At 43.8% G+C, this 27,394-nt stretch overlaps 1 protein-coding gene across 2 annotated transcripts in view; it reads right to left on the bottom strand.

Annotated features, from left to right (window-relative positions):
* Window positions 1-27,268, bottom strand: part of LOC118701502 (transitional endoplasmic reticulum ATPase-like) — a 50,552-nt gene extending 23,284 nt beyond the window's left edge. The window contains exons 1-12 of one of the 2 annotated variants that reach the window (XM_036406148.2): window positions 27,099-27,268; window positions 22,604-22,715; window positions 20,478-20,650; window positions 17,456-17,598; window positions 15,799-15,929; window positions 13,960-14,091; window positions 13,416-13,518; window positions 9,906-10,039; window positions 9,504-9,639; window positions 8,402-8,514; window positions 7,673-7,837; window positions 7,440-7,562 (exon numbers count right to left, since the gene is read on the bottom strand). In XM_036406148.2, coding sequence (XP_036262041.1) covers window positions 7,440-7,562; window positions 7,673-7,837; window positions 8,402-8,514; window positions 9,504-9,639; window positions 9,906-10,039; window positions 13,416-13,518; window positions 13,960-14,091; window positions 15,799-15,929; window positions 17,456-17,598; window positions 20,478-20,650; window positions 22,604-22,715; window positions 27,099-27,115 — 1,482 coding nt within the window. In that variant the 5' untranslated portion in view covers window positions 27,116-27,268. The remainder of the gene's footprint in view (window positions 1-7,439; window positions 7,563-7,672; window positions 7,838-8,401; window positions 8,515-9,503; window positions 9,640-9,905; window positions 10,040-13,415; window positions 13,519-13,959; window positions 14,092-15,798; window positions 15,930-17,455; window positions 17,599-20,477; window positions 20,651-22,603; window positions 22,716-27,098) is intronic. The other variant, XM_054517771.1, reaches the window with a different exon arrangement.
* Window positions 27,269-27,394: the final 126 nt, after the last annotated feature.

Genomic DNA, 27,394 nt, shown 5'->3' on the forward strand with positions numbered 1-27,394 from the left:
AATACACATCCATGAAACGAAATGGAAGGAAAGGGGATTGTTGTCGGCACAGAGGTCTCCTATTAAGTACAAAGAAGAAATTAGTCAACTACTACAGAGTGTGCAAAACTCAGAAGAAGTGGCCATGATGCCCTTGTAAAGCCCATCAGTTTGGAGACTCCCCAGTTAATACAGGGAATCAATTAGCTGACAAAACAACTAAAGAGGTTGCTGAAAAAGGTATCCTTGCACTAATATGTAGCAAAAAGTTGAATGGCTGGGAACAAAACAAAATTATAGCAACCAGGACAGGCAGTTAGCCCCATCATTAGAAGCTATGGGAAATCCCAGCAGGTGATTGGTAACCTCATGTGGGCAGGTAATTGTACCTCCACAATTAATGTATACGATAACAGAACTAAAACATCAGGAAACACATTAGGAAATAGAAAATATGGTGACTAGTTTATCAAGGAACATAGTTAGCACAAAGATGACAGAAAATAATAGATTAATTGTTGAAAAATGTGTGATTTATTTTGCAAAATAATCCCAAGAAAGGAAAAAGGCCACCGTCGGGATAGTAAAACAGGGGAATTCACTAGGTGATAATTGGCAAATTGATTTTGAAGAACTGTCCAGGCAGAATGGGAACTGGTACATTTTGGTATTGGTAGATACTTCTTCTGGATGGCCAGAAGCTTTCCCATGTTGTACCAACAAGGCAAGGGAAGTCTCAAAAGATTTGCTGAAATTAATATTTAATAGCACTGGAACTAACTCTTTTAAGTCTTAAAAGGTACAACACTGTCAACAGATCATTGGGGCTAGACTTGCCTGTACATCCTTTCTGACTGGGAGATACAGTGTGCATCAGAACCTTGAATTTTGGACCAATCCAGGAGAAGTGGAAGGGACCATATCAAGTCCTCCTGGTAACCTACACTGCACTCAAGGTAAAAGGAATCGAACCCTGGCTTCATCACATGTGGGTAAAACCAGCAACCACACATTAAACACAGCAGAAACAAGACTGACTAACACCTTGGAGGTTTTTCATCTAAATCCTATAGTTTTAGGTATAGAATGTGATTTTCTAGGGGGATGCTATTTATTGGACCTAGATGAAGATGATAAATAATTGCATATTTATAATAATAATAGAAACTATGATCTTAAATTCTTGGAAGGGGAATATGGTCCTAAAGTCAGATTACAGAATGTAACTTCTATAACAGCTTGTTTACCAATACCAACCTCTGCAGAAAATCCAGTTCCGTGGGGAACTTTAGTCAGCAATTTGACAAAAATCTGGGAACACATGTGAGAAGAATAGGAAAACTATAGTGGGATGGATATAAAAATCCATCTTTACTCCTCAAATATTTACCTTTAGGAACAGACTAGCTATACACAATTTGACTCTGCAAATGGAAGCTTTAGCAAATACAACTCAATTGGGGTTTGCTGAAATAAATGACCAATTGCAAGGCACAACTAAAATGACCTTACAAAACAGATTGCCTTTAGATCTATTGCTACTACATGAACATGGAGTATGTGGATACTTGAATTTAAACAACAATATTTGTTGTGTGCACATTCTGAATGTGACTGCTAAATTGGATGATCAGATAGAGAGGATAAAATCAGTTGCTGCATCTAGCAGAAAATTAGGGACAAAATTAGAAAGTAACTGGTTAAATAAAATATTTAAAGGACTTGCATTTTCTCTGAGTGGTTGGTTGGCCTCATTTTTGCAAAGCATAATTGTGATCATAGTAATAATTGTGATTACGATGTTTGCTTTAAGTTGCATAAAAAACATGATTGCTAATGCAATGTGAGGAACTTATACAATGTTATTAAAAATCAAAGTGAGGCTTATGAAGGCTTAAAAAGACAAGCTTCACAAGCCTCAAAGGGGGGAATGTTACCAGATGAAAAATTGTCTACACCTGGTGAGCTAACACAATGCTTGTTCTTCAAAACCCACTGACCTACAGAACTGCACAATGCCCATTGTGTAAGAAGAATTGGAAGTTCACCAGTCCCAGTGCCCTGCCAACTTGACCAGGTCAGGTATTACATTGGGGTCCCTCAATCACTAGAGGCCACCAGAGACCCCCAGGACAAAAGAACACATGTGTAAAGGGGAGGGAAAATATGTTAATGATTTCTGGAAAATGATTATCATATGTATGTTTATTTTGGGACAATCAATTAATATGTATGTAAAATACAGTATATAAACTTTCCTGTACTCACTGTGCTCAACTTTAGGAGGAGCTATCCCCTCATGCATCTGGCCAAATAAAGAATGCCTGCTTCTTAATGCTACATTGGTGTAAAGGAGATTTGTATTTTACCAAATTTTTGGTAACAGAATGATGTGCTGCTTGACCTCATACTAATAAACAGGGAAGGCCATTTTGGAGATGTAAAGGTTGAGGGCAGCCTTGGCTGTAGTAACCATGAGATTGACAAGTTCAGTATCATGCGAGGAAGAAGCAGGGCAGCAAGTAAGATTGTAACCATGGACTCCAGGAGAGCTAACTTTAGCCTCTTCAGGGACCTTCTTGGAAGAATCCCATGGGAATAAGTCCTACAGGGAAGAGGAGTCCAAAAGACTTGATCGATATCCTCCCGGCTCAAGAATGGTACATCCCAATGAGCAAGAAATCAGGCAAAGGGGACCCAAGCAAAAGCAGGAAACACAGGAGATGGAAGCAGGGTCAGGCCACTTGGACTGAATATAAAGAGGCTGTCAGAGTAAGTGGAAATGAGACAAGAAAGGCCAAGGCCCATCTGGAATTAAATCTGGCCAAGGATGTCAAGGACAACAAGAAGGGCTTCTTCCAATACATCAGTAACAAAAGGAAAACTAAGGATAATGTGAGACCATTAGTAAATGAAGAGGGGACCCTGGTGACAGAGAACGCAGAGAAGGCAAAGTTACTGAACGTCTTCTTTGCATCAGTCTTCACTGACAAGACCAGCCCTCAGGGATCTCTGACCCAGGAGACCAGGGTAAAGGAATGTTGGAAGGAAGACCTTCCTTTGGTCAAGGAGAGTTGGGTCAGAGAACACCTAAACAAACTTGATATTCACAAGTCCATGGGCCCTGATGGGATGCATCCACGAGTGCTGAGAGAGCTGATGGACACCAGAGCGAGGCTGCTCACAATCATCTTTGAAAAGTTGTGGCAATCAGGAGAGGTGCCTGAGGACTGGAAGAAAGCAAATGTCACCCCAGTCTTCACAAAGGGCAATCAAGAGGACCCAGGGAGCTACCAGCCAGTCAGCCTCACCTCAATCCCTGGAAAGGTAATGGAGTTCCTCATTCTGGAGGCCATCTCTATCCACATGGATGACAAGGTGATCAGGAGTAGTCAGCATGGATTCACTAAAAGGAAATCATGCTTGACCAACCTGATTGCCTTCTACAATGAAATAACTACATGGATGGATGAGGGGAGAGCAGTGGATATTGTCTACCTTGACTTCAGCAAGGCTTTCAGCACTGTCTCTCACAACATCCTCATAGGCAAACTCAGGAAGTGTGGACTGGATGAGTGGACAGAGGTGCATTGAGAACTGGCTGAATGGCAGATCCCAGAGGGTTGTAATCAGTGGCACAGGGTCTAGTTGGAGGCCTGTCACTAGTGATATCCCCCAAGGTTCAATACTGGGCCCAGTATTGTTTAACTTGTTCACCAATAACTTGGATGAAGGGGTAGATCCCTCCTTAGCAAGTTTGCTGACAACACAAAGCTGGGAGGAGTGGCCAATACCCCAGAGTGCTGTGCAGGCATTCAGAAGGACCTCGACAGGTTGGAGAGATGGGCAGAGAAGAACTGTCTGAAGTTCAACAAGGCAAATGCAGGGGCCTGTGCCTGGGGAAGAATAACCTCAGGCACCGGTATAGGCTGGGGGTGACCTGCTGAAAAGCAGCTCTGCAGAGAAGGACCTGGAGGTCCTAGTGGACAACAAGCTGTCCATGAGCCAGCAATGCCCTTGTGGCCAAGAAGGCAAATGGGATCCTGTGGTGCATTAAGAAGACCATTGCCAGCAGGTTAAGGGAGGTGGTCCTGCCCATCTACTCAGCCCTGGTGAGGCGGCATCTGGAGTGCTGAGTCCCATTCTGGGCTCCTCAGTACAAGAGAGACATGGAGCTCCTGAAGTGGGTCCAGTGGAAGGTGACAAAGATGATTAAGGGACTGGAACATCTCTTTTATCAGGGAAGGCTGAAGGAGCTGGGCCTGTTCAGCCTTAAGAAGAGAACTGAGGGGGGACCTCATCAATGTGTATCTGTATCTGAAGAGAGTATCATCAAGAGGATGGACCAGGCTCTTCTTGGTGGTGCCAAGCAATAGGATGAGAACCAACAGGCAGAAACTGATGCACAGGAAGTTCCACCGGAACATGAGGAAGAACTTCTTTACTGCGCAGGTGACTGAGCACTGGAACAGATTGCCCAGAGAGGTTGTGGAGTATCCCTCAGTGGAGGTATTCAAGAACTGTCTGGATGCAATTCTGTGCCATGTGCTCTGGGATAACCCTGCTTGAGTAAGGGGGTTGGACCAGATGATCCACTGCAGTCTCTTCCAACTTCAACCGTTCTGTGACTCTGCCCCCCTGCTCTGTTCTTCTGAGACCCCACCTGGAGTACTGCATCCAGTTCTAGGGCCCTCAAAATAAGGATGTAGACCTGCTGATGCAAACACAGCAGAGAGCTGATCAGAGGGCTGGAGCACCTCTCCTATGAAGATAGGCTGAGAGAGCTGGGGCTGTTCAGCCTGGAAAAGGCTCTGGGGAGATCTTAGAGCAGCCTTCCTGTACCTAAAGGATGCCTACAAGAAAGCCAGAGCGGGACATTTTACAAGTACATGTAGTGATAAGACAAGAGGGAATGGCTTCAAACCGAAGAAGGGTAGATTTAGATTGGATATTGGGAAAAAATTCTTTACTGTGAGGGTGGTGAGGCACTGGCATAGGTTGCCCAGAGAAGTTGTGGACGTTCCATTCCTGGAAGTATCCAAGGCCAGGCTGGATGGGGCTCTGAACAACCTGGTGTAATGGAAGGTGTCCCTGTCCATGTGTATTCAGTTTGCATGGCCTGGTTTTGGTAGCGGGGGGGCTACAGGAGTGGCTTCTGTGAAAAGCTGCTAAAAGCTTCCCCCATGTCTGGCAGAACCAATCCCTGGCAGCTCCAAAGACGGATGTGCTGCTGGTCAAGGCTGGCCCAATTAGAAATGGTGGTAACGCCTCCACGATAACATATTTAAGAAGAAAGAAAAGTTATTGCGCAGATGTAATTGCAGCCAGAGAAGAGTGGGGTGAGAATACGTGAGAAGAAAAACTATGGAGACATCAAGGTCAGTGGAGAAGGAGGCGGAGGAAGTGCTCCAGGCACCAGAGCTGAAATTCCCCTGCATCCTGTGGGTAAGACTATGGCGAAGCAGCTGTCCCCCTGCAGCCCATGGAGATCAATGGGGATGCAGAGATCCATCTGCAGCCTGTGGAGGACACCCATGCCAGAGCAGGTGGATGCCTAAGAGGAGGCTGTGACCCAATGGGAGGCCCGTGGAGAGAGGAGCCCTTGCTGGAGCAGCCTGTCCTTGGATGACTGCACCCCATGGAAGAGTGATTCAAGCTGTAGCAGTTTGAGGACTGTTGCCCATGGGCTGGACTCACATTACAGCAGTTCACATTTAGCTGTTGCTCGTGAGATGGACTCACGTTGGACAAGTTCATGGAGAACTGTCTCCCATGGCAAGGGACCCCACAGTGCAGCAAGGGAACGACTTCTCTCCGTAAACAGTGGAAGAAACCATGGGTAATGGACTGACCAAAACCCCCATTCCCTGTCTCCTTGCACTGCTGGGGTAGGAGGTAGAGCTGGAAAGGAGGGAGGGGTGGGGGGAAGGTGGTTTTTTAAGGGTTCATTTTACTTCTCATTGTCCTGCTCTGATTTTGTTAGCAATAAATTAAATTCATACTTTAATTAGATCCTATTTTGCCCACTATGGTATTTGATGAGTGATCTCTCCCAGTCCTCGTCTCAACTCATGAACCCTTTGTTAAATTTTCTCCCCTCTGGCTGGCTGCGGAGGGGAGTGAGAGAGCAGCTTTGGCAGGTGCCTGGCATTCAGCCAGGATCAACCCACTACACAATGGCTGGGGGGTTTGGAATGATCTTTGAGGTCCTTTCCAACCCAAATAATTTTGATTTCTGGTGGGTTAAACACAAGAGTCTGCCTGCTCAGTGCCACTGGTGTTTTTAAATGGGCACTGGTTTAAAAAGCATCACAACTAAATTGTAAAGCCTATGAACTAAGTGCCAGTTCAGGTAGTTTTCCAGCACATGTAACCCCAACTTCAGTCTGCCCTGCAAAAGCAAATGAGAACAGCTAGCTCATTATCTAACCTATTTTCTCTGCCCTCCAAAGACAGTCAAGATGTCTGATGTGAGCATTTATCCTTCCAACATGATCAGAGACAGGTGATGATTTTAATGACAGAAGTTAGATTGAAAAGTAGATTCTTTTATTCACAGACAGGCTGTTTCTACAGTGCAACTGAAAGCAGGGATGTATCAAACCCAAACCACCTCAATTCCACAGACCATTCATGACTTTGTTCCAGCTTCTCCTTTCATAGAAGGCTTCAATTACTTCTCACCTCTATGCTAACACTGCTGCAAAGTCAAACTTCAGAGGCTCTCTGCATGAGAATCTTCATCTACTTTCTAGCATATTAAAGCCATCACATAACAGGATTCTTGGCAGCAGTGCTAATGCTAGTCTCCACTTAAGAGAAGCAGAACTGCTGCTGTTCCTGCATGTAGCACAACACCCACCCAAGATGTCCCGGTATACTCAGCTCAGGAAAGCCTGATGCTGCTTCCCAGCACCTCCCTCTCCCCAGGTTCACTAAGATGGAACAGCATGATATTTTCAGTCCATTACATGAAAATACCATATAAACTTTGCATTTACCCTGGTCACAGCCCAAACAGGAATGTGCAGAGGTTCTGAATTTTATTATTGTCCTGGTTCTGGCCAGGACAGGGTACCACCTCACGTCATGCAGGGGGCAGAGGGCGGGGGTCCCTTTCGGTCAGATAACGTGAAACAAGCAGTTGGGGATAATGTCACGTTCCCTATGGTGAGTACTCACATGTGAATCATTCACCTGTCCTGTACACTGTTATTAATATTGTTCATTTTCTTATCTCATTGCTGTTTACAGTAAATTGTTCTTATCTCAACCCATGATCTTTACCTTTTCTGCCTCCAATTCTCCTCTCCATCCTGCCACAGGGGAGGGGGGAGTGAGTGAGCAGCATGTGGTTTGGAGTGTTTCAATGGGAACACTAAATTGGGGAATACCATTCCTAAACCATGACAATCATTATTTTTCAAGCTAACTAGGAAAAAATCTGTTGGAAACCTTACCTGTACAAGTTCCTGGAGTTCTCTCTTTACATCTTCTAAACCACCAATATCTTCCCAGGTAACTTGTGGCACCTCCACCACTGTCTCCCTAAGAGCAGAAGGGTTGCTCTGGCTCAGAGCCCACTGTTGTTAGAAGAAAAAGCATTATATCAATTCTAATATTTTATGTTCACTTGCTTCAGATAAGCAATTAGACATTGCACACAAAAGAAAGAAGGGTACTCCTCCATTACCCTGAAGTCATCCATGGTCACAGCCAGTGAGTTCATCACTTCAGCATCAATGGTTTCATCTTCTAGGTCTATGAGATCCATCTTCTTTCTGATAGCCTGAAGAGCAGCTTCTGAGCAAAGAGCAGCCAAGTCAGCGCCAACATGGCCATGGGTCTCGTTTGCCACCTGAAAGCAGAGCATTAACTGTGACTCTCAGGAACACAAGCAAGCACTCTGCAAGGGCAATGCATGCTCTGGTCCCTCATTCAGAGGTGCAACAAAACTCTGAAGGACAGAAACATTAGTGCTTTGCTGCAAATTCAAGATAAGTGCTATCACATTTAGCAGCCAAAGACACTGCTGTTCCACCTCTTACCTGAGAACAAAGTTGCAACTGGAATAGATCGTGTGCAGAAAGATAACCCTGAGGACTGCAGTTCTTCATTCAGGACAGAGATTAAATCCATACAGTATTACTACAATGTTCAGCCAGCTCTGTGAGTGCTGTTTCAGACTTGCTTTATTTTTAAAGAGAATGCCACAGCAAACAAACACAGGACAGTGGCAAGGCACTTCCAGACTGGACTGGTACACATTTGTTTCACTTAGCCATAGCATTCTTAACTAGCAAGTGAGGATTTTTGGTCACTGGTAATCTAGTTAGGAGGAAGCTCAGAGATCACATATTTGCTCAGTTTCACGCTGTCCTAAATGAGCAGAGGCAAGCTTTTGTAATAGCATGCTACTCACCTGTTCCAGATCCACATCATCAGCCAGTTTCATATTTTTTGTGTGAATCTGCAGAATCTCCAAGCGCCCAGTGGCATCTGGGATACCAATATCTACCTCTCTGTCAAAACGACCTGGGGAGTACAAGCACACGTTGAGTTGCTGATTCTGCAAACTAAGGGAGCTATAGTTGATACCTTCCTCTGACACAGGAACTTGATGACAAGCCACAAACAATTTCAGAAAATACCAGAGCTTTGGGTTTCCCTGCAGCATCAATCAGCACAGTAGCAGAGTCAGATCAGAGAAGGCAGAAAAAGGCTTATAGCCATTTAGGGAAAGTGAGACTACTGCATTAAGTAGAGTTCAGGATTATATAAATACAGAGGATTTCGTTTTTTTTCCAATCCTAATTTATAGGAAAATATGCTATCCTAACCAACACACCATGGGACATTTTTATTTATTCCTACCTTTGTGTCCACAAATACTGAGAGATTAAATTTTTCAGAACTTTCACAGCAGCACCCAAGTGGTGAAAAACATGAACTGCCCCAATATCTGGGGAAGCAGGAAACTCATGTATTACTGTAATATTACCTAGGGCATGTACATCTATCATTTTCTTCTAGCTATAGCTGTGCATTCAAATGCCTCACTAGACATTTAAGAGGCCATTTTTCCTGCAAATTTGATTTTACCAACTGGTCATACAACAGACATTCATTTACACTGCAAAGTTTTGAAAACCTGAATCTCAGAAACTACCAGACTTTTCATCAATAAAAGATAAATGGGACAATTCAGAGCCTCCTGCAACCTGAGGCATGAACAACCCCTTAAGCATTTAGTCCTGAAATAGCCTCACCTAACTGATGCAGTGAAAAAATGTGCTACCCTCTAAGTATTTTATTATTTCTACAAGTTCTAATCTAATAAAGCACAAAAGATTATACCAAAAGCTGAAATCTAGAAATTATTTCCAAACAAGTAGCTGGAAAGAAGCTTATGTAACACATAGGATGTTTAATATTCATTTCTACTCAGTCCTTCCAAGGCCCCTGAAGCACAGTCCATAACAAAGTATCTGATACACAGAAAAAGAGATGGCAATTATGGTTACCAAATCGCCTGAGAGCTGGGTCAATGCTGTTAGGTCTGTTGGTGGCTGCCATAACGATCACATGTGCTCTCTGTTTCAGTCCATCCATAAGAGTCAGCAGCTGAGACACGATGCGACGTTCCACCTCTCCGTGTGTCTGTGGAGAAAGTAATATCTAGACCAAAAGCTCTAAAACACAGCACACAGGAGCTAGTACTGCACCAAAGCAGACAGGTACAACAGACATGAGCTGTTAAGAAACGTCGTGAACTACATCAGATTCTTCTGATATCCAAATTCTGACATCCAACTGCTTTCAAGCATTAAGTGAAATACTGCTTTACCCTATAGTCAAATGCAGAGACTCATGCCAGCTGCTACCAAAAAGGATGCACTCCTTTACGTTCTAAATGCTTTCTTTACCTTCTCTCTTTTAGGAGCAATGGCATCCAGTTCATCAATGAAGATGATGGCAGGAGCATTCTTCTCTGCTTCTTCAAAGGCTTTCCTCAGGTTGCTCTCAGACTCACCAGCCAGCTTGCTCATGATCTCAGGACCTAAAAAAAAAGCAACTGTGGCACCCAGAAGAGAGGCAGCTAGCCCCAAAAACATGCAGCTGAATTTTTTTTAGTACAAGGTTCACATGTATCTATATTTCAAGCCAAAGCAAATACTATCAACCAAGTTCATTAAATTTACATCTGAAAAGGCAAGACCAGCATGCAGAATTACTTACTATCATCATTTCAGTGTTTTCAGTTTAACAGAATGTAACACTAGCCAATGAGCTACCATTAGCTGCCTCTTCCCTTACCCTATTTCACACTTGGTGAGCTTCTCTGAAATGTGCCACCACACAGTTAATGCTCACAATGGAAGCAATCAAATTATTTGGTGGCAAGTTATCAAGGTAGGGAAAGAAAAAGCTGTAAGATGCCAAAGCTGTCTATAGCATGCATTACACAGGTATGCATTTACCTCTATAAGATTTTATAAATGAGTTCAAAAAAACCCAACTGTTGGGAGGAATGGGTTAAAAAGCAAAACACTGGTGAGTGCTCAAGTGACCTTGCAGCTGAAAATAACCCTTGATAAGCCTGTGTGAACAGTAGTCAGTAATCCTCTGGCATGAACTAACAGTGCCCATATCTCTGCTTGTGTGCCCCCGTGCAGGTATTGCTTCAAGGATTCCCTCCGTTATTTAGGTAATGGAAATAAATTTACTCTATGTTTTAGCCATGGGTTTATGGTTGCCCTGGCTGCCTGACTGTATTGACTCACACACCAACTAACCAACCAACCAACAGCAACAAGCCACCACCAAAAAAACAACACCCCAAACCCCATCTCCTCTCAAAGAATAAATAATAAAAATGTGTAACCACATTAATCCCAGAAGGAAGGGCAGCATTCCTCTGAGATCGCCTACAGTTGCTGAACACTAGTGCAGGTTCACAGATTTATTCTGTTTTTACAGATTTTCCATCATGCTGAAGGGAGTGGTAATGAAGAAAAAGTATGCTTCTAAAGGATCCAAGAAAAAGAAACCTGACCCTTGGAAGAGCAAGGCTGCCAGCTGACTGAAGCAGGCCAGCTGCAGAGACACTGGTACAAGCAGGTACTAATAATGCTTCATTACAGGTGTCCTGGATTGTCAAGCAAATTGTATTCTATTTGCCATCTGTATGGCAGTTGCCTTCTGTTAAGTGGGCAGTTTTTCTTATCTCTTTCACAACCACTCCTCCCTGCGGGAGAAATCTGCTGATAACAGGCTATTGAATGTCACTGCATGACTGATAAGAACTATAACATCCCATTGTGACATGCTCCACACAGAGGGAAGAGCCAAGCATTCCTACCCAGATATAATCTTGAGATTCTGGAACAGCAGCACTGTTTTCTCCACTGGATTTCCCAGAGGAACAGCTGCCTCTTCCACTAGATCTTCAGAGGAAGACTGCACCCTTCTGCAGGATCCCTGCTCCAACAGAACCACACCTGACATTCCAGGAGGACTGCAGCCACATTTCCAATTGGACTGCTACCAGCACCCTGATCAACAGGATGTCAGGTTGTGTTCTGACTCTGTCAGTGTTGTTTTGGTTTACTGCATTGCTTATTTTATCTTTTTAAAATTTTCTTCCCTAGTAAAGAACTGTTATTTCCTGCTCCCAAATTTTTTGCCTGAGAGCCCCTTAATTTAAAATTTATAGCAATTCGGAGGGGGGGAGGTTTACATTTTTCCATTTCAGGGGAGGCTCCTGCCTTCCTTAGCAGACACCTGTCTTTCCAAACCAAGACAACAGGTAACTCACCAATTCATACCAGCTTCATCTACAACACTGCAGCTCCATGCTTGGGACTAGCAGACAGAGAATGCATTGCTAACTCTGACAATGTTATTTGTATTATGCAACAGAAATACAAGTGTCTAAAATGTCCGGTTCATTAGCATGCAGTAACACCTTCCACATACTTAGAAAGTATACGACAAAGACAACATATGGCTAAAACTAGTCCATTTATATATGATATCTTGAGATATAAAGCAAGTCACTTCCCTACTGCTGCTCACTGCTATACTGTGCTATATATTTCTTTGCTTTCACCTTCATGGGTCTAAGTGACTGAAATCAGAGAAGAAAAGCATCACTCTTTAAGTACAAATGTTCAGTTATTCCAACACTGAATGTAAAATGGCACAGAAAAGCACTGAGGAAAAGTCACAGTCTGATCATTACAGGACATAAACCAGTATCCACCTCAACTGCTACAGATGAAGAGTGATCAATAGGAAGTTCTGTCACTTGTAGCTAAGTCCCAAGGTACTCATAGCTTTCAGGATAGTTCCTCACAATTAATATTACATGAAACAGAAACAGGTCTTGTGCTTTACTTGAGGGGAAAAACAAATCCACTGCAGATCAGCTTCTTTTCTGAATGGAACATGCTGGCAGCAATAGAAACAAGCGTCCTGCACCAATTTTCATAGAATAATCTCACCACTCTCAGCTCTGCCCTCAACAACATATGCAAACGCTAAGCCAGACAGACTCCAGGTCCCTGTATTACAAAGCTGTCTTTCCAATGAGCCAGCTACAAAACAATCAAGCTTAAGGGAAGTGCCACTACAGATACTTCCACACAAATGGCCTCCAATTGTCCCCAGATGCACACTTCAAAGAGGTAAGAAAGGATGTCAGGGAGACAGCATGGCTCTACAAGCCCTATTGACACCATTCCTGTGGGAACTCAGCACATCACTCCCGATGTCCAGAGATGCCAGGAGAACCCTTGGGGGTCTTGGAAATCCTGGAATGTTGCCAAGAGTGTTTGGTGGCTTGATTTTGATCCATCCACAGAAGTGACAGCAGTTTGAGGACATGAGAATCACTTTAGAGTGAAGGGTGTAAAAAGGGACACATTTATAGGGTGAAATATAAACTTTAAGGTTTTTGGTACAGGGGGGTTATGGAGACAAGATGGAGGGATCAGGGTGTGTCTCGTCCTTCTTCTTTCTTCTTCTTGTCTTCCATCTCCTGTGGTGATGTTGGCACTTGGGGATTGGTTTATGGTGAAGGTGCACTTGCCAACATGGGTGAAACATATTGGAAAATAAGGCTAAATATCATGTATGTAGATTTTAGTATAAAAAGACATGACCGCCCCGTGGGTGGTCACGAGTGCCCGTGGCTGCCTTGCAGATCAGACCTCTGTTGGGCAGACAGAAAATTTTGTAGATAAGAAACAATAAGCAATCTGAAGATCGAAAAGCTGAAGAGTCCAGACTCGTCCTTTGAAATGCGTGCCACCCAAGAACCACCCTACCCGTGTCGGGGCAGAGACAGACAGCCGAACCCGACACATTCCTTACCATAAGATGGACAAGTGAGCACACAGCAGACCTGGGGCCAAAGCAGCCACAAAACTTACCATTGATCAGGAAGAAGAAAGCCCCTGTTTCATTGGCCACCGCTCGGGCAATCAGTGTTTTACCAGTGCCAGGAGGACCATACAGCAGGATCCCACGTGGAGGCTGAGGACAAAGGCAAGGGATTTAGGTGGTGAGTATCTGAATGCCTAAGTAGATTCACAGCAAATCTGTAAGCATTTGATAAAGCCAGTCTGAAATTGTGATGCAATCTTATGCAACAGCTGCCATGTCAACATTGCTATCAACACCCTTTACTACTTCACACAACAAAAACCTTGCCAGTAACTGGCAGCACTGATTCAAAGCACCCCTCTGCTTTGCAAGTTGTCAGTACTTTAATCTGCGTCCAAAACATGTAAGGAGATACTTTCCTAACACCAGCATTTAAAAAAGCTCCAAACATAAGCAAACCAACCCCCCCCCCCCCAAAAAAAAACCCAAACCCAAATTACTTATTCCCCTCCCAATACGTCATGAACCTCTGATATCAAGTCATCTTCAAGGGCAAGCCCACTCATCTACCTGGTGCACATGGGGACATACCTTCACCCCTATGGCCTTGAAGAGAGCAGGGTGTCGGAGGGGAAGTTCCACCATTTCTTTGATTTGAGCCAGCTGCTTCCGGCAGCCACCAATGTCATCATAGCCCACTTCATTCAGCGACTCCTCTTCATCCTACCCAGGAGGAAATACATTAAACATTTGAGTTAAAACAGTAGCTCAACAATCCATCCTAGTCTACAGAACCCAGGTTTTTGCTCATTGCCATTTCTTTGTGTCTTGAGATTCTCATTTTCAAGTCTTTCTGGTATCTTCTACAACTGTTTCTTAGCTCTCTCTTCCCAGACATGCAGAGGGAAATTCCTCACTGAAGCCTACCCTCTTGAATGACAGCCTCTGCTGCCAGGGCCCCTACAGACTAGTGCAAAACAAGTTGTGTGACCCTCTGATTTGGCTAGCAAAGATGGTAGGACAATGAAGCCCAGCATAAAATATACTTATTCTTTAAACTCTAAGTGGTATTTCTAACTACCTGACATATCCTAGCTACCATACAATTCTCCAACATAGTGTTTTCTCTTGGGATTGACTCAAATTAACAGAAAATGTTACAATCCAGATGTGCAAATAAGACCACCTGTAACCAACTCTTTCAGTATAGCTCTACAGGATTCGTTCATTTGGCTGTCCAAATTTCTACTGGCCTTAGTTATCTGTAACATTAGGCCATGCTAAAATAAAACAACACAGCCAGGAATCTCAGAGGGGCTCAGTCCGAGTCCCACAAACTGGAACTACTACACTTCAATCAGGTTGCTCAGGGTCTAGCCCTACCAAGTGCTGAAGGTCTCCAGGTATGGAGGTTCCTGCCCTCTCCAGGGCTTGTTCCACGGTTTGGAGAAACCTTTTTCCATTGGGATTTTTCCTTGATCCAGCTTGTGTTATTGCTTCTAGTCCTGTCCCTGGGTGCAGTTCTTGGGAGAGCCTGATTATCCACACCTTCCTATCAGGCAGTTGCCAGTAACCCTGAACCTTTGCCTTCCCTTCTTTGTGCTACATCAACCCACTCTCAGCTGTTCCTCATTCATTCTGACCTCCAGCTCCTTCATCAATTTTGGTGGCCTTGGCTGAACTTGCTCCTATCTCTGTTGTATCCTGAAGAACCCAAACTGGACTCATCTAGTGCCCAGACATGGCCTCACGAGTGTCAAATAGGGGTGAATTTTTTTGAAAAGGCAGAGCTAACTACAAGCTAAGACTCACCCTGATCTGCAGGCAGTAAAAAGGCACTTACTTTATGAAGCATACAGTCACCTTAGCCCATTTCTGAGATTTCCTACTCTGTAACAGTAAGGTGGCCAAGACCTGACACACAATCCACTCAGGCTGCCTCAAGCTTGGGACACTCAAGGCTAGACACCTTAATGGACTGGGAGGAAAAAAGAAAAAAAAATCCATAATTTACACTTCAATTCTCTCACTAAAAAAGTACCAATTGCTTTCTTTTCACATGGCATGAAATTCAGCAACATTGTAAGCCCTCCCTACTAGGTATCAAGGGAACTTTAGAATTAAAAGATGAATCTAAGTCCAGCGTGAGATATATGGAAGCAGATGCAAAAGAGCTGCTGCCAAAGTATGGCATCTCATCAGCAAACCTATACACTGGTGCTATCTCAGCATATGAGGAAGGATACTGGAAGCACATTTCTCTATCTTCAGCAGCAGCTCATCTCCTGAAACCAGAGGTTTTAATCATTACATTCAATACACAAAATGCCAAAACAGGAACTGCAAACACTGCTGCTCTTAAGGAGTGTCACTAAAACAGATTTCAGACAGAGGGGATTCAGTAGAACTGCACAGCAGGATTCTGCTCACCTCTCTTTTGATGGGCTCTCCCTCACAATGGATCACTGTGTCCGGAGCCACTATGCAGTATGGGCTTGGATCTGTCTCCACCACTTTGAACTCCACTGCACGCATCCCTCCACGCACCAAGAAGATGTCACCTATAAAACCCCACATTTCAGTAGCCTGCTGCAAAACGTCAACCCTTGTACTACCAGCAGCCCCAGAGAACAATGAAGTGGGTTACACAGGTATACACTGCTGGCATTTTTAACACTACTCTGCATTTTAAATTCAAGAGCTGCATGTACTGTGACCACTCGAGCACCATCAAATTTCATCAAAAACAAACAGCAAACAAAACCAGCAAACAATAGAAAAATAATATTCTGCCTAAATATAAAACACAAAGGCAAGGTATCATGATTCTTTTCCATCCAGTTTCAATTTAACATTTCTAAAAATGGCAAAAAGCCTTTATTTAATCTAAATTAATTTTGAAGTTATTATAACTAGATTGGTTGGCTCCAAAAAAAAGAATAATACATGATATTGCACTATGAATCCTAGGTAAACTGGACTACAGAAGCTGGATAAATTCAACTTGTGTATATATTGTATTAGGACCTATTTGTTCCAGCAGAAGTGCTACCAGCACATCTCTAAACATATATTTGTTTTTTATGCACTTTCCCAGTTATTAATTAAATTACTTTGGAAAAAGTGCATTTAGTCAGGGTGCCAGCTAGTATATCTAACCCATTGATTAATATGTGAGCAACTCCCAAATCTCATCAAGTGGTAGCAACTCAGGAGAAAAATCTCATTAAACTGACTTTGACCTAAGCCTTTTTTGATGTCCTTCCATCCCGCGTAGCAAAAAACCACAGGAGAATGTCTTGGTGTCATCTGGGATAAGAGTTCATTTTCTTCTGAGTAGCTGGTATAGTGCTGTGTTTTGGATTCAGTATGAGAATAATGCTGATAACACACTGATGGTTTTGGTTGTTGCTGAGCAGTGTTTACCCTGAGACAAGGGCTTTTCAGTGTCTCATGCTCTGCCAGTGAGGAGCTGCACAAAAGAAACCAGGAGGGAGCACAGCTGGGACAGTTGATCTGAACTGGCCAAAGGGATATTCCACACCATAGAATGTCAGGCTCAGTATGTTAACTGGGGGTAATTGCCCAGGAGCCACATATTGCGGCTCGAGGATGGGCTGGGCATCAGCCAGTGGGTGGTGAGCAATTGTATTGTGCATCACTTGTATCTCTTGGGTTTTATTCCTCCCTCCCTCTCTCTCTCCAATTATTATTAGTATTATTATAATTAATATTATTAAACTGTTCTTATCTCAACCCATGAGTTTTACTTTTTTTCCAATCCTCCTCCCCACTGAGAAGGAGGGAGGAGGTGTGAGCAAGCAGCTGAGCTGCATGGTACTTAGTTGCTGGCTGGGATTAAACCATGACAGAGAACTATCAAGCTGTTCTACCAGCCAGCAACAGATATCACTCTTTCCTCTGAAGTTTAGGAAAAAATTAAATCCACAACAACAAAATCTTACTCTACAGTCGTTAGTCTAATGCTCCATGGAGATTTGTGCAAGCTTCCAGAAATTCTTTTTATTTGGTATCAGGACTAGCTCACATTCACTGCCATCAGGACTTCAATAACAGGTGCTATTACCTTTCCTGATGGGTCTGTAAGCTTCCAGGAAATATGGCTTGAGATAGACCTCAAACAGATTCCCTGTGATCCCTTCTACTGTGTCATCAATTGGTAACACATGGATACGTTTGCCATATTTCACATCTGGGCAAGGCTGGATGCTGCAACAGAAGAAAACTTCAGTTAACCATATCATGCTGGACTTAAACGCAAGTTTGGGAAAGGCAGTGATGTCTCTTCTCAGGCCAGTATAAATGCCAGAAAGGACCCTCCAAAGCCCTATGGAGACTTCCCACGTGCATAAGAATGCTGACAAGGCAAAAATCATGCCCATCAAAGAGCTAGTCTTTTCAACATGTGCTTTCCTTCACTCCTCTCAGCCCTATCCAAAACTGCTGAAGGGTTTAGTACTATCTCCCCTCCCCCCCACTCTTCTGAGGCTCCCCTTTGCTGTGCCCAAGATACATTCACAAGTTACTAATGCAGCCTCAAGACCTGTAAGAGTCATGAGCTAACTTTTGTTTCAACACATGCTCCTGCACCTGGGTCAGGGCAATCCCAAGCACAAGTACAGGCTCGGTGGAGAATGGATTGAGAGTAGCCCTGCTGAGAAGGACTTAGGGGTGTTGGTGGACAAGAAGCTTGATATGACTTGGTTATGTGCACTTGCATCCCAGAAACCAACTGTGTCCTGGACTGCATCTAAAGCAGCGTGGTCAGCAGGTCAAGGGAGGGGATTCTCCCTCTCTGTGCTTGTGAGACCCCACCTGGAATATGGTGTCCAGCTCTGGCCCCCCCAACATAAGGAGGTCATGGACCAGTTGGAGCAAGCCCAGAGGAGGCCACAAAGATGATAAGAAGGGCTGGAGCCCCTCTCCTATGAAGAGAGGCTGAGAAAGTTGGGGCTGTTCAGCCTGGAGAAGAGAAGGTTCCAGCAAGACCTTATAGCACCTTCCAGTACCTGAAGGGAACCTACAAGGAAGGCTGGAGGGACTTTTTACAAAGGCATGCAGTGACAGGACAAAGAAGAATGTCTTCAAACTGAGAGAGAGATGATTTACATTGGATAATAGGAAGAAATTCTTTACTGTGAAGGTGGTGAAGCCCTGGCAGAGGTTGCCCAGAGAAGTTGTGGATGTCCCATCCCCAGAAGTGTTCAAGGCCAGATTGGATAGGGCTCTGAGCAGCCTGGTCTAGTGGAAGGTGTCCCCACCCATGGCAGGAGGGTTGGAACTAGATGATCTTTGAGGTCCCTTCCAACCCAAACCATTCTGTGATTGCATGAGCTACTGCTGAACTAACTGTAAGGGAAAGGGAGTTGAGAGGAAATCTTTGTTCCTTCCTCTCTTCCTCATAACTTAGAATAGAGTTCCTGTTGCTGATAAACCTGATTCTGAACAAAGGTTCTCAGTACCAACCAGGGATAGCTAGGTGTCTGTCAATCCTTTTTTGTGGAAATTAACATTTAGGTTAAAGTCTGAAGGCCCCTTCCCCCCTTTTAAATAAAAATTTCAGCTATTATTTTACAACGTAGGCCAACAGCCTACTATAGCAATACATCAGAGCATCAAGCTGCGGCAGAGGCAGAAAACTCAAACTGGCTTTGCCGGCTAAAAAAAAGCCTACGGGCAACTGCAGCTGAGCACGCAAGTTTCATATGCTAGTTTGTTAGAGACTATTAGGAGATTCTTTAACTACATGCTTTACAGTGAGGATATAGCAGAAGAGTAAATGAAAAGACAGACTGACTCACTGAAGGAAAACAGCTGACAGACTACAAGCAGGAAGCGATTAGTGCATGAATCTGGATTTTGGCAGAAACCAAGCCAAAGAAATTAATACAGTAAGTACTTCAGGATCAGCAAGAAAAACTTTGTGTGCAAGAGGTGTGAAAATTCTCTGACCCTTGCAATGAAGCCAAGACAATCAGTAACACACCTGAAAGGCTGAGAACTGTTACAGACAGTCCAAGCAGAGAAGGGGATAGCACCGGCTGAACTGTCACACTAGAAATTACTCCAACAGTAACCTCATATAAAGTAAGGATTCACCTTTATTTTAAATCCACAGACTAGCTCAAAACACTCTTCCAACTACAGTCACGTTTAAAACTTGCATTTTTCTAATGGTAGAGAGATGGGTGAAACAGACTTGTCCCTCTCCTCTACAGTTCATATGAAACACATTTTTGTTTAAGGATTATTTCAGATATCATCCCTGGAAGTCTAGTGTCAGAAATCAGGTTCCAATTTTCCCAGAACATGCACAACATTCCAGATTAGAAGAATGCTCAGGAGAAATAACTGTCTTCTCTCACATATCTAAACCTGCAAATTAGCATTTTTATGTTTAAGAAATGCTGACATATTTTTTCTTTCCACTCCCATTATAGAATGGAACCTGCCTCCTGTAAGTCAAAATGTATCCTTCAATGCTTTCCCACTACCTTCTGCAAGCATTGTACAAAATTCCTGCAACACTTCCAGCATTCGTAATTTTAAAATTATTTTATAACAAAAATTGGTATACAAACAACCTTCAGAGATTTTCAATATTGATATTTGACTACTTCAAGTTTTAACTTCTGTTTGTTATAGGGCAGCTCAGTGCTTGAGCTAGCCATACTATAAGATCAATTACAATGTTGCTTACTAGCTTTCAGTTATCTTGCGAACATAAAAAATTTAGATGGAAAAAACTTGTGAATTCATTTGACAATGTAAATTTGGGAAGAATACTATGACAACAGTGGGGTAATTCAACTACTTAACGACAGGACCAGGGCTTGTGAAGGTCCCAAAGAGTCTTCAAGAATCTTAGTATTAATCTGAATATGCATACAGCCAGAAAGACATGCAAAAGTAAATTGAGATCCTTGATGTAAGACACACTTGAAAACATTTCTGTGACCTCCTCCAGAAGATGCAAGAATACTTCCTGCAGGACCCTGTCTCTGCTATGGACCAAAACAATTCAAAGCCAGGGCACAAATTATTTCGGCAACCCAGAGATACACAACAGTTAACAAACTAGTCCTCACCTGATGACGTCACCCAGGCGCACTCTCAAGTTGTTTCGAACAACCCTATTCATGCGAATCTTCTCATCTGAGCAGGTATCATCCGACAGAACAATGCAGACTGCTTCTCTCCTCTTCTTTCCTTTTAGCAGGACAGTGTCTCCTCTAAACAGCTGCAGTTCATCCATTTTTGCCTGTAACCAATAACAGCATTAGAACAAACTTTTTACAAAACAATTGAAGGAAGCAGTTAGTAACCTGCTGAGCCACTTACACCATCACCGGTCTATGGAGCCAGATGAGATTCACCTGTAAGTACTGATGGAGTTGGTGGAAGAGCTTAACAAGCTACTCACATTCATTTGTCAGCAGTCCTGGTTAACAGGGGAGGTCCCAAAGGACTGGCGGTTGGCCAATGGGATACCCATCTGCAAGAAGAGTTGGAAGGAGGATCTGGGGAACTACAGGCCTGTCAGCCTGACCTTGGTGCCCAGCAAGATTATGGAACAGATCATCTTGAGTGCAATCACACAGCAGACACAGGACAACCAGGGGATCAGGCCCAGCCAGCATGGGTTTAGGAGGGGCAGGTCCTGCCTGACCAACCTGAGCTCCTTTTCTGACCAGGTGACCTGCCTAGTGGATGAGGGAAAGGCTGTGGATGTTATATACCTAGACTTCAGTAAAGCCTTTAACACTGTCTCCCATGGCATTCTCCTGCAGAATGCTGCAGTCCACAGCTTGGACAGGTGCACTCTGCTGGGTTAAGAAGAGGCTGGATGGTATGGCCCAGAGCGTGGTGGTGAATGGTGCTGCATCCAGTTGGTGGCCAGTCACCAGTGGTGTCCCTCAGGGATCAGTGTCGGGCCCAGTCCCGTTTAATATCTTTATTGATAATCTGGATGGGGAGATCAACTGCACCCTCAGTAAGTTCTCAGATAACATTAACTTGGGTGGGAGTGTGTATCTGCTGGAGGGTAGGAAAGCTCTACAGAGGGATCTAGACAGGCTGGATTGATGGGCTGAGGCAACGGTATGAGGTTCAACAAGGCCAAGTGCCAGGTCCTGCACTTGGGTCACAACAACCTCATGCAGTGCTACAGGCTTGGAGAAGAGTGGCAGGAAAGTGGACCAGTGGAAAAGGACCTGGGGGCACTAGTTGACAGCAGCTGAACACAAGCCAGCATGTGCCCAGGTGGCCAAGAAGGCCAATGGCATCCTAGCTTGTATCAGAAATAGTGTGGCCAGCAGGCTGAGGGAAGTGACTGTCCCCCTGCACTTGGCACTGGTGAGGCCACACCTAGTACTGTGTCCAGTTTTGGGCCCCTCACAAGAAGGATGTTGAGATGCTGGAGCATGTCCAGAGAAGGGCAACAAGGCTGGTGAAAGGTCTAGAGAGTCAGTGATATGAGGAGTGGCTGAGGGAGCTGGGGTTGTTTAGCATGAAGAAAAGGAGGCTCAGGGGAGACCTTATCACTCTCTACAACTCCCTGAAAGGAGGTTGTAGCCAGGTGGGAGTTGGCCTTTTCTCCCAAGCAACCAGTGACAGGGTAAGAGGAAATGGCCTCAAGCTGCACCAGGGGAGGTTCAGGTTGGACATAAGGAAGAATTTCTTCACGGAAAGGGTTGTTAAGCATTGGAACAGACTGCTCAGGGAAGTGATGGAGTCACCATCCCTGGAAGTGTTTAAGAAACAACTGGACATGGCACTTAGTGATATGGTTTGGTTGACACGGTGGTGTTTCATCAAACGTTGGACTCAGTGATCTTGGAGGTCTTTTCCAACCTTAATGATTCTATGAATTCAAGCATTTGAAGGAGAGTTGGTTGACTTCGAAGGATTACATCTTAGAAGCAATATACTAGACCTACAATGACAGGGGTTTTCACTACACTAGTCAAGATCTAATCCTAAAGCCAGACTAAGGGCATGAGCTCAAGTGAATCCTAAAAGTTAGAATATATGTTCTCATTTATTAATAATTATTATATATGATTATTTATTTAACCCACCTCCCTCACTTGTAACTGCTGCAGCTTCTGACACAAATACTTAGATTCATGTTGCAAAATTAGATTTCAAGTTAAAAGACAACAACAGCTTGCAAATTGTCAGAGTAAATGCTTTGTTTTTATAGGTGACACACCTGGGAAAGTGACACAACACTGTTGTCTTCATTGATGGCTTCGTCAACAATTAACCGATTAGGCCTGTTCTTCTGCTTCAGAATAGCAGTTGATAAGTCATCACCTTTAGAGCTGGGAGAGAAAACAGAAGTTAAAGAGTCCAAGTGATATTGCTCCCCCTTTCACACGCACCTGTTTTGTTCTCCATTTTTTACAGGTTTCTTTGTTGTCTTGTCTTTTAGAAACTATACTTGTTTGCAAGTGTCCTGGTTTTGTCTGGGATAAGAATTAATTTTCTTCTCAGTAGCTGGTACAGTGCTGTTTTGGATTCAGTATGAGAATAATGCTGATAACACACTCATGGTTTGGTTGTTGCTGAGCGGTGCTTACCCTGAGACAAGGGCTTGTCAGTGTCTCATGTTCTGCCAGTGAGGAGCTGCACAAAAGAAACCAGGAGGGAGCATAGCTGGGACAGTTGATCCGAACTGGCCAAAGGGATATTCCACACTACAGAATGTCATGCCCAGTATATAAACTGGGGGGAGGTACCTGGAAGAGGAGCCAATCTGGGTTTAGGAAGGGGGTCTGGCATCAGTCAATTTACTACTGAAATGGATACAAGCTATGAAGCTATCTATAAAAAGAAGTGGTCAGTGAGATGCTGCTGACTCTAAGATGCTTTGCCTAAAAGAATTAGTCAGACTCATCGAAATCACATATAACTGCTGCCACAGAAACAAAAGTTCAAGTCTGTTTAGTGTCAAATCCCAGATAAATAGGGGAATTAAAGGACAATGCTGTAGCTCTCCTGACAGGAAGAGTTGTAAGAGTTTAGGCTGTCAAAGCCTATTAGTTAAACCTAGCAAGCCAGTAGAAATATTCAAGTGCTCATGAAAAATGGGGTTTACTTTTTTTTTGAAGATATAAGCACCTTTTCATAATACCATCACAGGACTCACTGCAGCTCTAGCCTACTACACCATAAGATATGTGACATAATTCATTTGCCTTGACAAAATCGAGCACACCAAACAAAAAGGAAATGGAAGAAAGGCAGATTAATTTATTTACTTCAAAATCTAATATAGCAAATAGTTCATTTTACAAAATAAATATGAACTTGGACCAACTGATTCCTAAGGAGCTCTTAGAAGTTGTATATTAGCCAGCCACAATAGCATACTCTTTCAAAGCAGTCCAGATGTGCCAGTGACTAAGGTCAAAACAGAAACTTAGCACAGTTTGGTTTGATTCTCAAAAAAAAAAAAAAAAAAAAAAAAAAAAAGAAGTTTTCCTTTGTTCCTTTGTCCTAAGCAAACAGCAAGCACCAGCAAAGAGTAGGAAGCTTTGCGGACAATGGTGCTGGATGTACGCTTTGGCTCTATTTTGCTGTTTTGGGCACAAAATAACCAGAAGAAATCAAACCTCGAGTGGAAGTGGCAGAACAAGCAGCTACACAGCATAAACACAGACTGTATCAGCAGTGCATCACTTGGCATGTTCACTGCATTTTTAAAAGCCATCTTTTTCCTCTCTTCATTAAAGAATGCAAGAGGTGAGAAATCAACATCCATCCCTTTCAATGACCATGTGAGATGCTACAGATTCATTTTCTAAACCCAAAGCAGACACAAGAAAGGCTATTGGATACCTCCAGGGAGGAGCTCATGAATTCATTCCCTCTTAAACCTAAAACATGGTCTGGGTAAAGTCCTAAAAGGTCTGGGATTTCCAGGAAAACTTAGAGTGCAACAAGAAACCAATATATCATCATGTTAAACAGGATCTTGTGGTTAAAACAGTGTATAAAAACAACCACCTACTTGTAAGGACCTTGCCTCAACATTCCTGGACACTGGAAATTAATTTAGCATGTATATTTTAAAACTTAGGCTAAGGGACACCAAAAAAACAATTTAGCCTATTCAAAGTGTAAATGCAAATCGTATCCTTCTGCACATGAAATGTGGATCCAAAGGCCTTTTGATAAGAAACCAATGCCAGACTTTGGCTACATAAGTCATCACTGAAACTGAGCAGCTGCCCCTCAGGATGCAGAAATTGCTGTGCAGCCTAAAAAATGGTCTGGGATACAAGATAAAAATAAATGGAAGAGGAACTGGGCAGCAAGTGGAAGCTTTTGGACCAAAACTTCCAATAAATCAAAAGTTGTATTATATATATCTGGAAAAAAAGTTCAGATATCTTTGAACACACAGCAGTGCTGAAGAGCACAGCAAGATGTCCACTTAGTTCTGCTGAGTGTGAGAAAAAAAGTTTTAGTACTGAAGAACTGAATCTGCATTTTCCTAAGTAAGAAGCAAAACTGGATCAGTGTTGTCAGTACATTGCTGCACTTAAAGCAACTGAAAAGCTCTCCAAGAAACACAGCGTGTAAGTATCTAAACGCACGGGGTCAGCTTTAGTTATCTGAACTAACAGTTCTGCTGACAAAGAAAAAAGGTTTTAAGAAATTATGACAGCTACACAGGAAAGTAATGTTATTTCTCTTACAGACAAGAGTAAGGACTTTGACAGACAAGCACTACCCATCTTCTAATAGCAATTTAGAATATTATTATCACCATTTGCTATCACTGCGTCTCTCCTGTGGGTTCATAAAATCATAGAATGTTTTTTGTTGGAAGGGATCTCAAAGATCATCTAGTTCCAGCCTTTGGCCCTGGAAGTGTTCAAGATCCGGCTTGATGGGGCATTGAGCAACCTGGTCTAGCAAAAGGTGTCCCTGCCCATGGCAGAGGGGTTGGAACTACATGATTGTTAAGGTCCCTTCCAACCCAAACCATTCTGTGATTCTACAATTACATCACTTCATCACTTTTCTGTGTCAGAGCTTTCCTTGTTCAGCATGTGATAATGCCCAGAGGCTATGCATTGTGGTAGACAGTATGAAGAGTGAGATCAGAAGGTAATTACTGAATCTTCTGAAAACAACTACCAACCTTCAGAGCTCCACATAAAGTAGCAAACTAACTTGTTCCTGCATGTCTATGTTAAATATACAATGAAAAATCACCAACTCAAAATTATTCCAGGTTTAGTAACAAAAATGAAAACAGTCATGCCTCCTGTATGCTGGTGTACCTTTTTATCAATACCCTCATGAACTCACTTCCTAGATAAAATCTGTCAGTGTTTTTTTACCACCCTGAACATCCTAATTACAGTCTGAACTACTTTCTTTGGGTAAGTATTTAAAAAAAATCCCTTGAAGTAAATGAGTGGAATATCTGATGATTGCAGCTGCTTTACTGGAACACCACATGACAATCAAGCAGCGAGTTCATACCCATGCTCAAGATGCTAAATTCTCAGATACTGTTTCAGACAGGTACACACAGAAACCCAAGAATTTTTTCAGAAACACTCTATTAGGTCTTGCAATGCTATACTCTGTGCTAAAGCTCAATTAGACAAGATGGCTGCCAACAGCATTGACCCAAAAGTTGTAACTAAGAAGTAACTGTTTTCCAGTTGTACGGGAACTTTTTTTGATTCCTATGTGTTGAGAACAACTTTGCAAAAACATACATTTCTTTTTAATAACACTGCTCATCTCAGACTCAAAATACACCTCTGAGACCATCACTTCCATCACAAGCTCTACCACACACCTTAAATTCTTGGCACACCTTGCTGGAACTGACTTAATAAGACCAAGTGGGTCTAAATTGCAGAAGTTGCAAAAGAAAAGGAGAAGATAAACCACAGACACTAAAGGGACTGAAAGAGCCTCTGGTGAAGCCAACAAGTCACTTGAAGTATTCTTGGATTTGGAAATTAGCTTTAGGTTTTATTTTTACTCCTCTCAAGGGACTGTGAAGTGACTTGCACACATGGGCTGGGCGCAGAGAAGCCAGTATTACTCAACTGACTTTTGAGGAGCACAAAATATGACCCTCAGCCTGGAACTGAAGACAGTGAGGCAAGACACTAGAGACAAAAATATAGCTAATTGCTTCAGCTGCCACAGGGGCTAGTCCGGTACAACAAATCTTCCTCTTCCAATGCCAAGTCTCTTCCAGCCCCGATCCGAGGGCCGCTGCGGACCTGCGGGGAGGAGACCAGGACACGCCTCTTCCCCCTCATGTCCCGGCCAGCCGCTCACCCCAAAGCTCCGGGCTCTGGAAAACAAAGCCTTCCCTGGGTGAGGCCTAGCCCAGGCGAGACGGCCCCGGCCAGGTCTCGCCCCCCATTACTCAACACTTCCCAAGGAGACTCGGCAGGCGAAGGGTGGCGGTACCTAGGGCCCCGCTGCAGACAAGCTCCTGGCTGGGCAAACACGAAGAGCAGCCCATCCCCCTCCCGGCCCCACCCCCACTTCCTCAGAACCTGAATGACACAGCGAGATCGGGAGGAGGATTGGGCTCGCCGTCAGGCCCAGCCTGGGTAGCGCCGCGCGAAGGCGAAGTAAGGAGAGCTAGGCCAAGCCGGGCCCAGCGCCACCGCAGCCGGGCCTAGGCCGCCGCCTGCCGGCGGACGGCCCACACTTACTCGGATCCTGAGGCCATGGCGCTGAGAGGAAAAAAGGCGAGGCGGCCGGCAACAGCTCCTCAAGACGGGTGACAGTAGGTTTTGGACAGACTCGCAGAAGCGATGGTACGACGGGACGCTTCGCGTTGAGCGAACCTCAGAACCGACTCATCGGAAGAGGAAACTCCGCCTCGCGCTGCCTCACCCGCCTAACAACAGCGTGCGCTGACCAATCGGAAATTCCGTCCGGTTACCATCTCAGCCAATCGGAAAGGTGGAAGCGAGGGAACGAGGAAAAAAAAAACGCGCACTCTTCC

Source organism: Molothrus ater, chromosome W (genome assembly GCF_012460135.2).
Source record: "Molothrus ater isolate BHLD 08-10-18 breed brown headed cowbird chromosome W, BPBGC_Mater_1.1, whole genome shotgun sequence".
NCBI lineage: Eukaryota > Metazoa > Chordata > Aves > Passeriformes > Icteridae > Molothrus > Molothrus ater.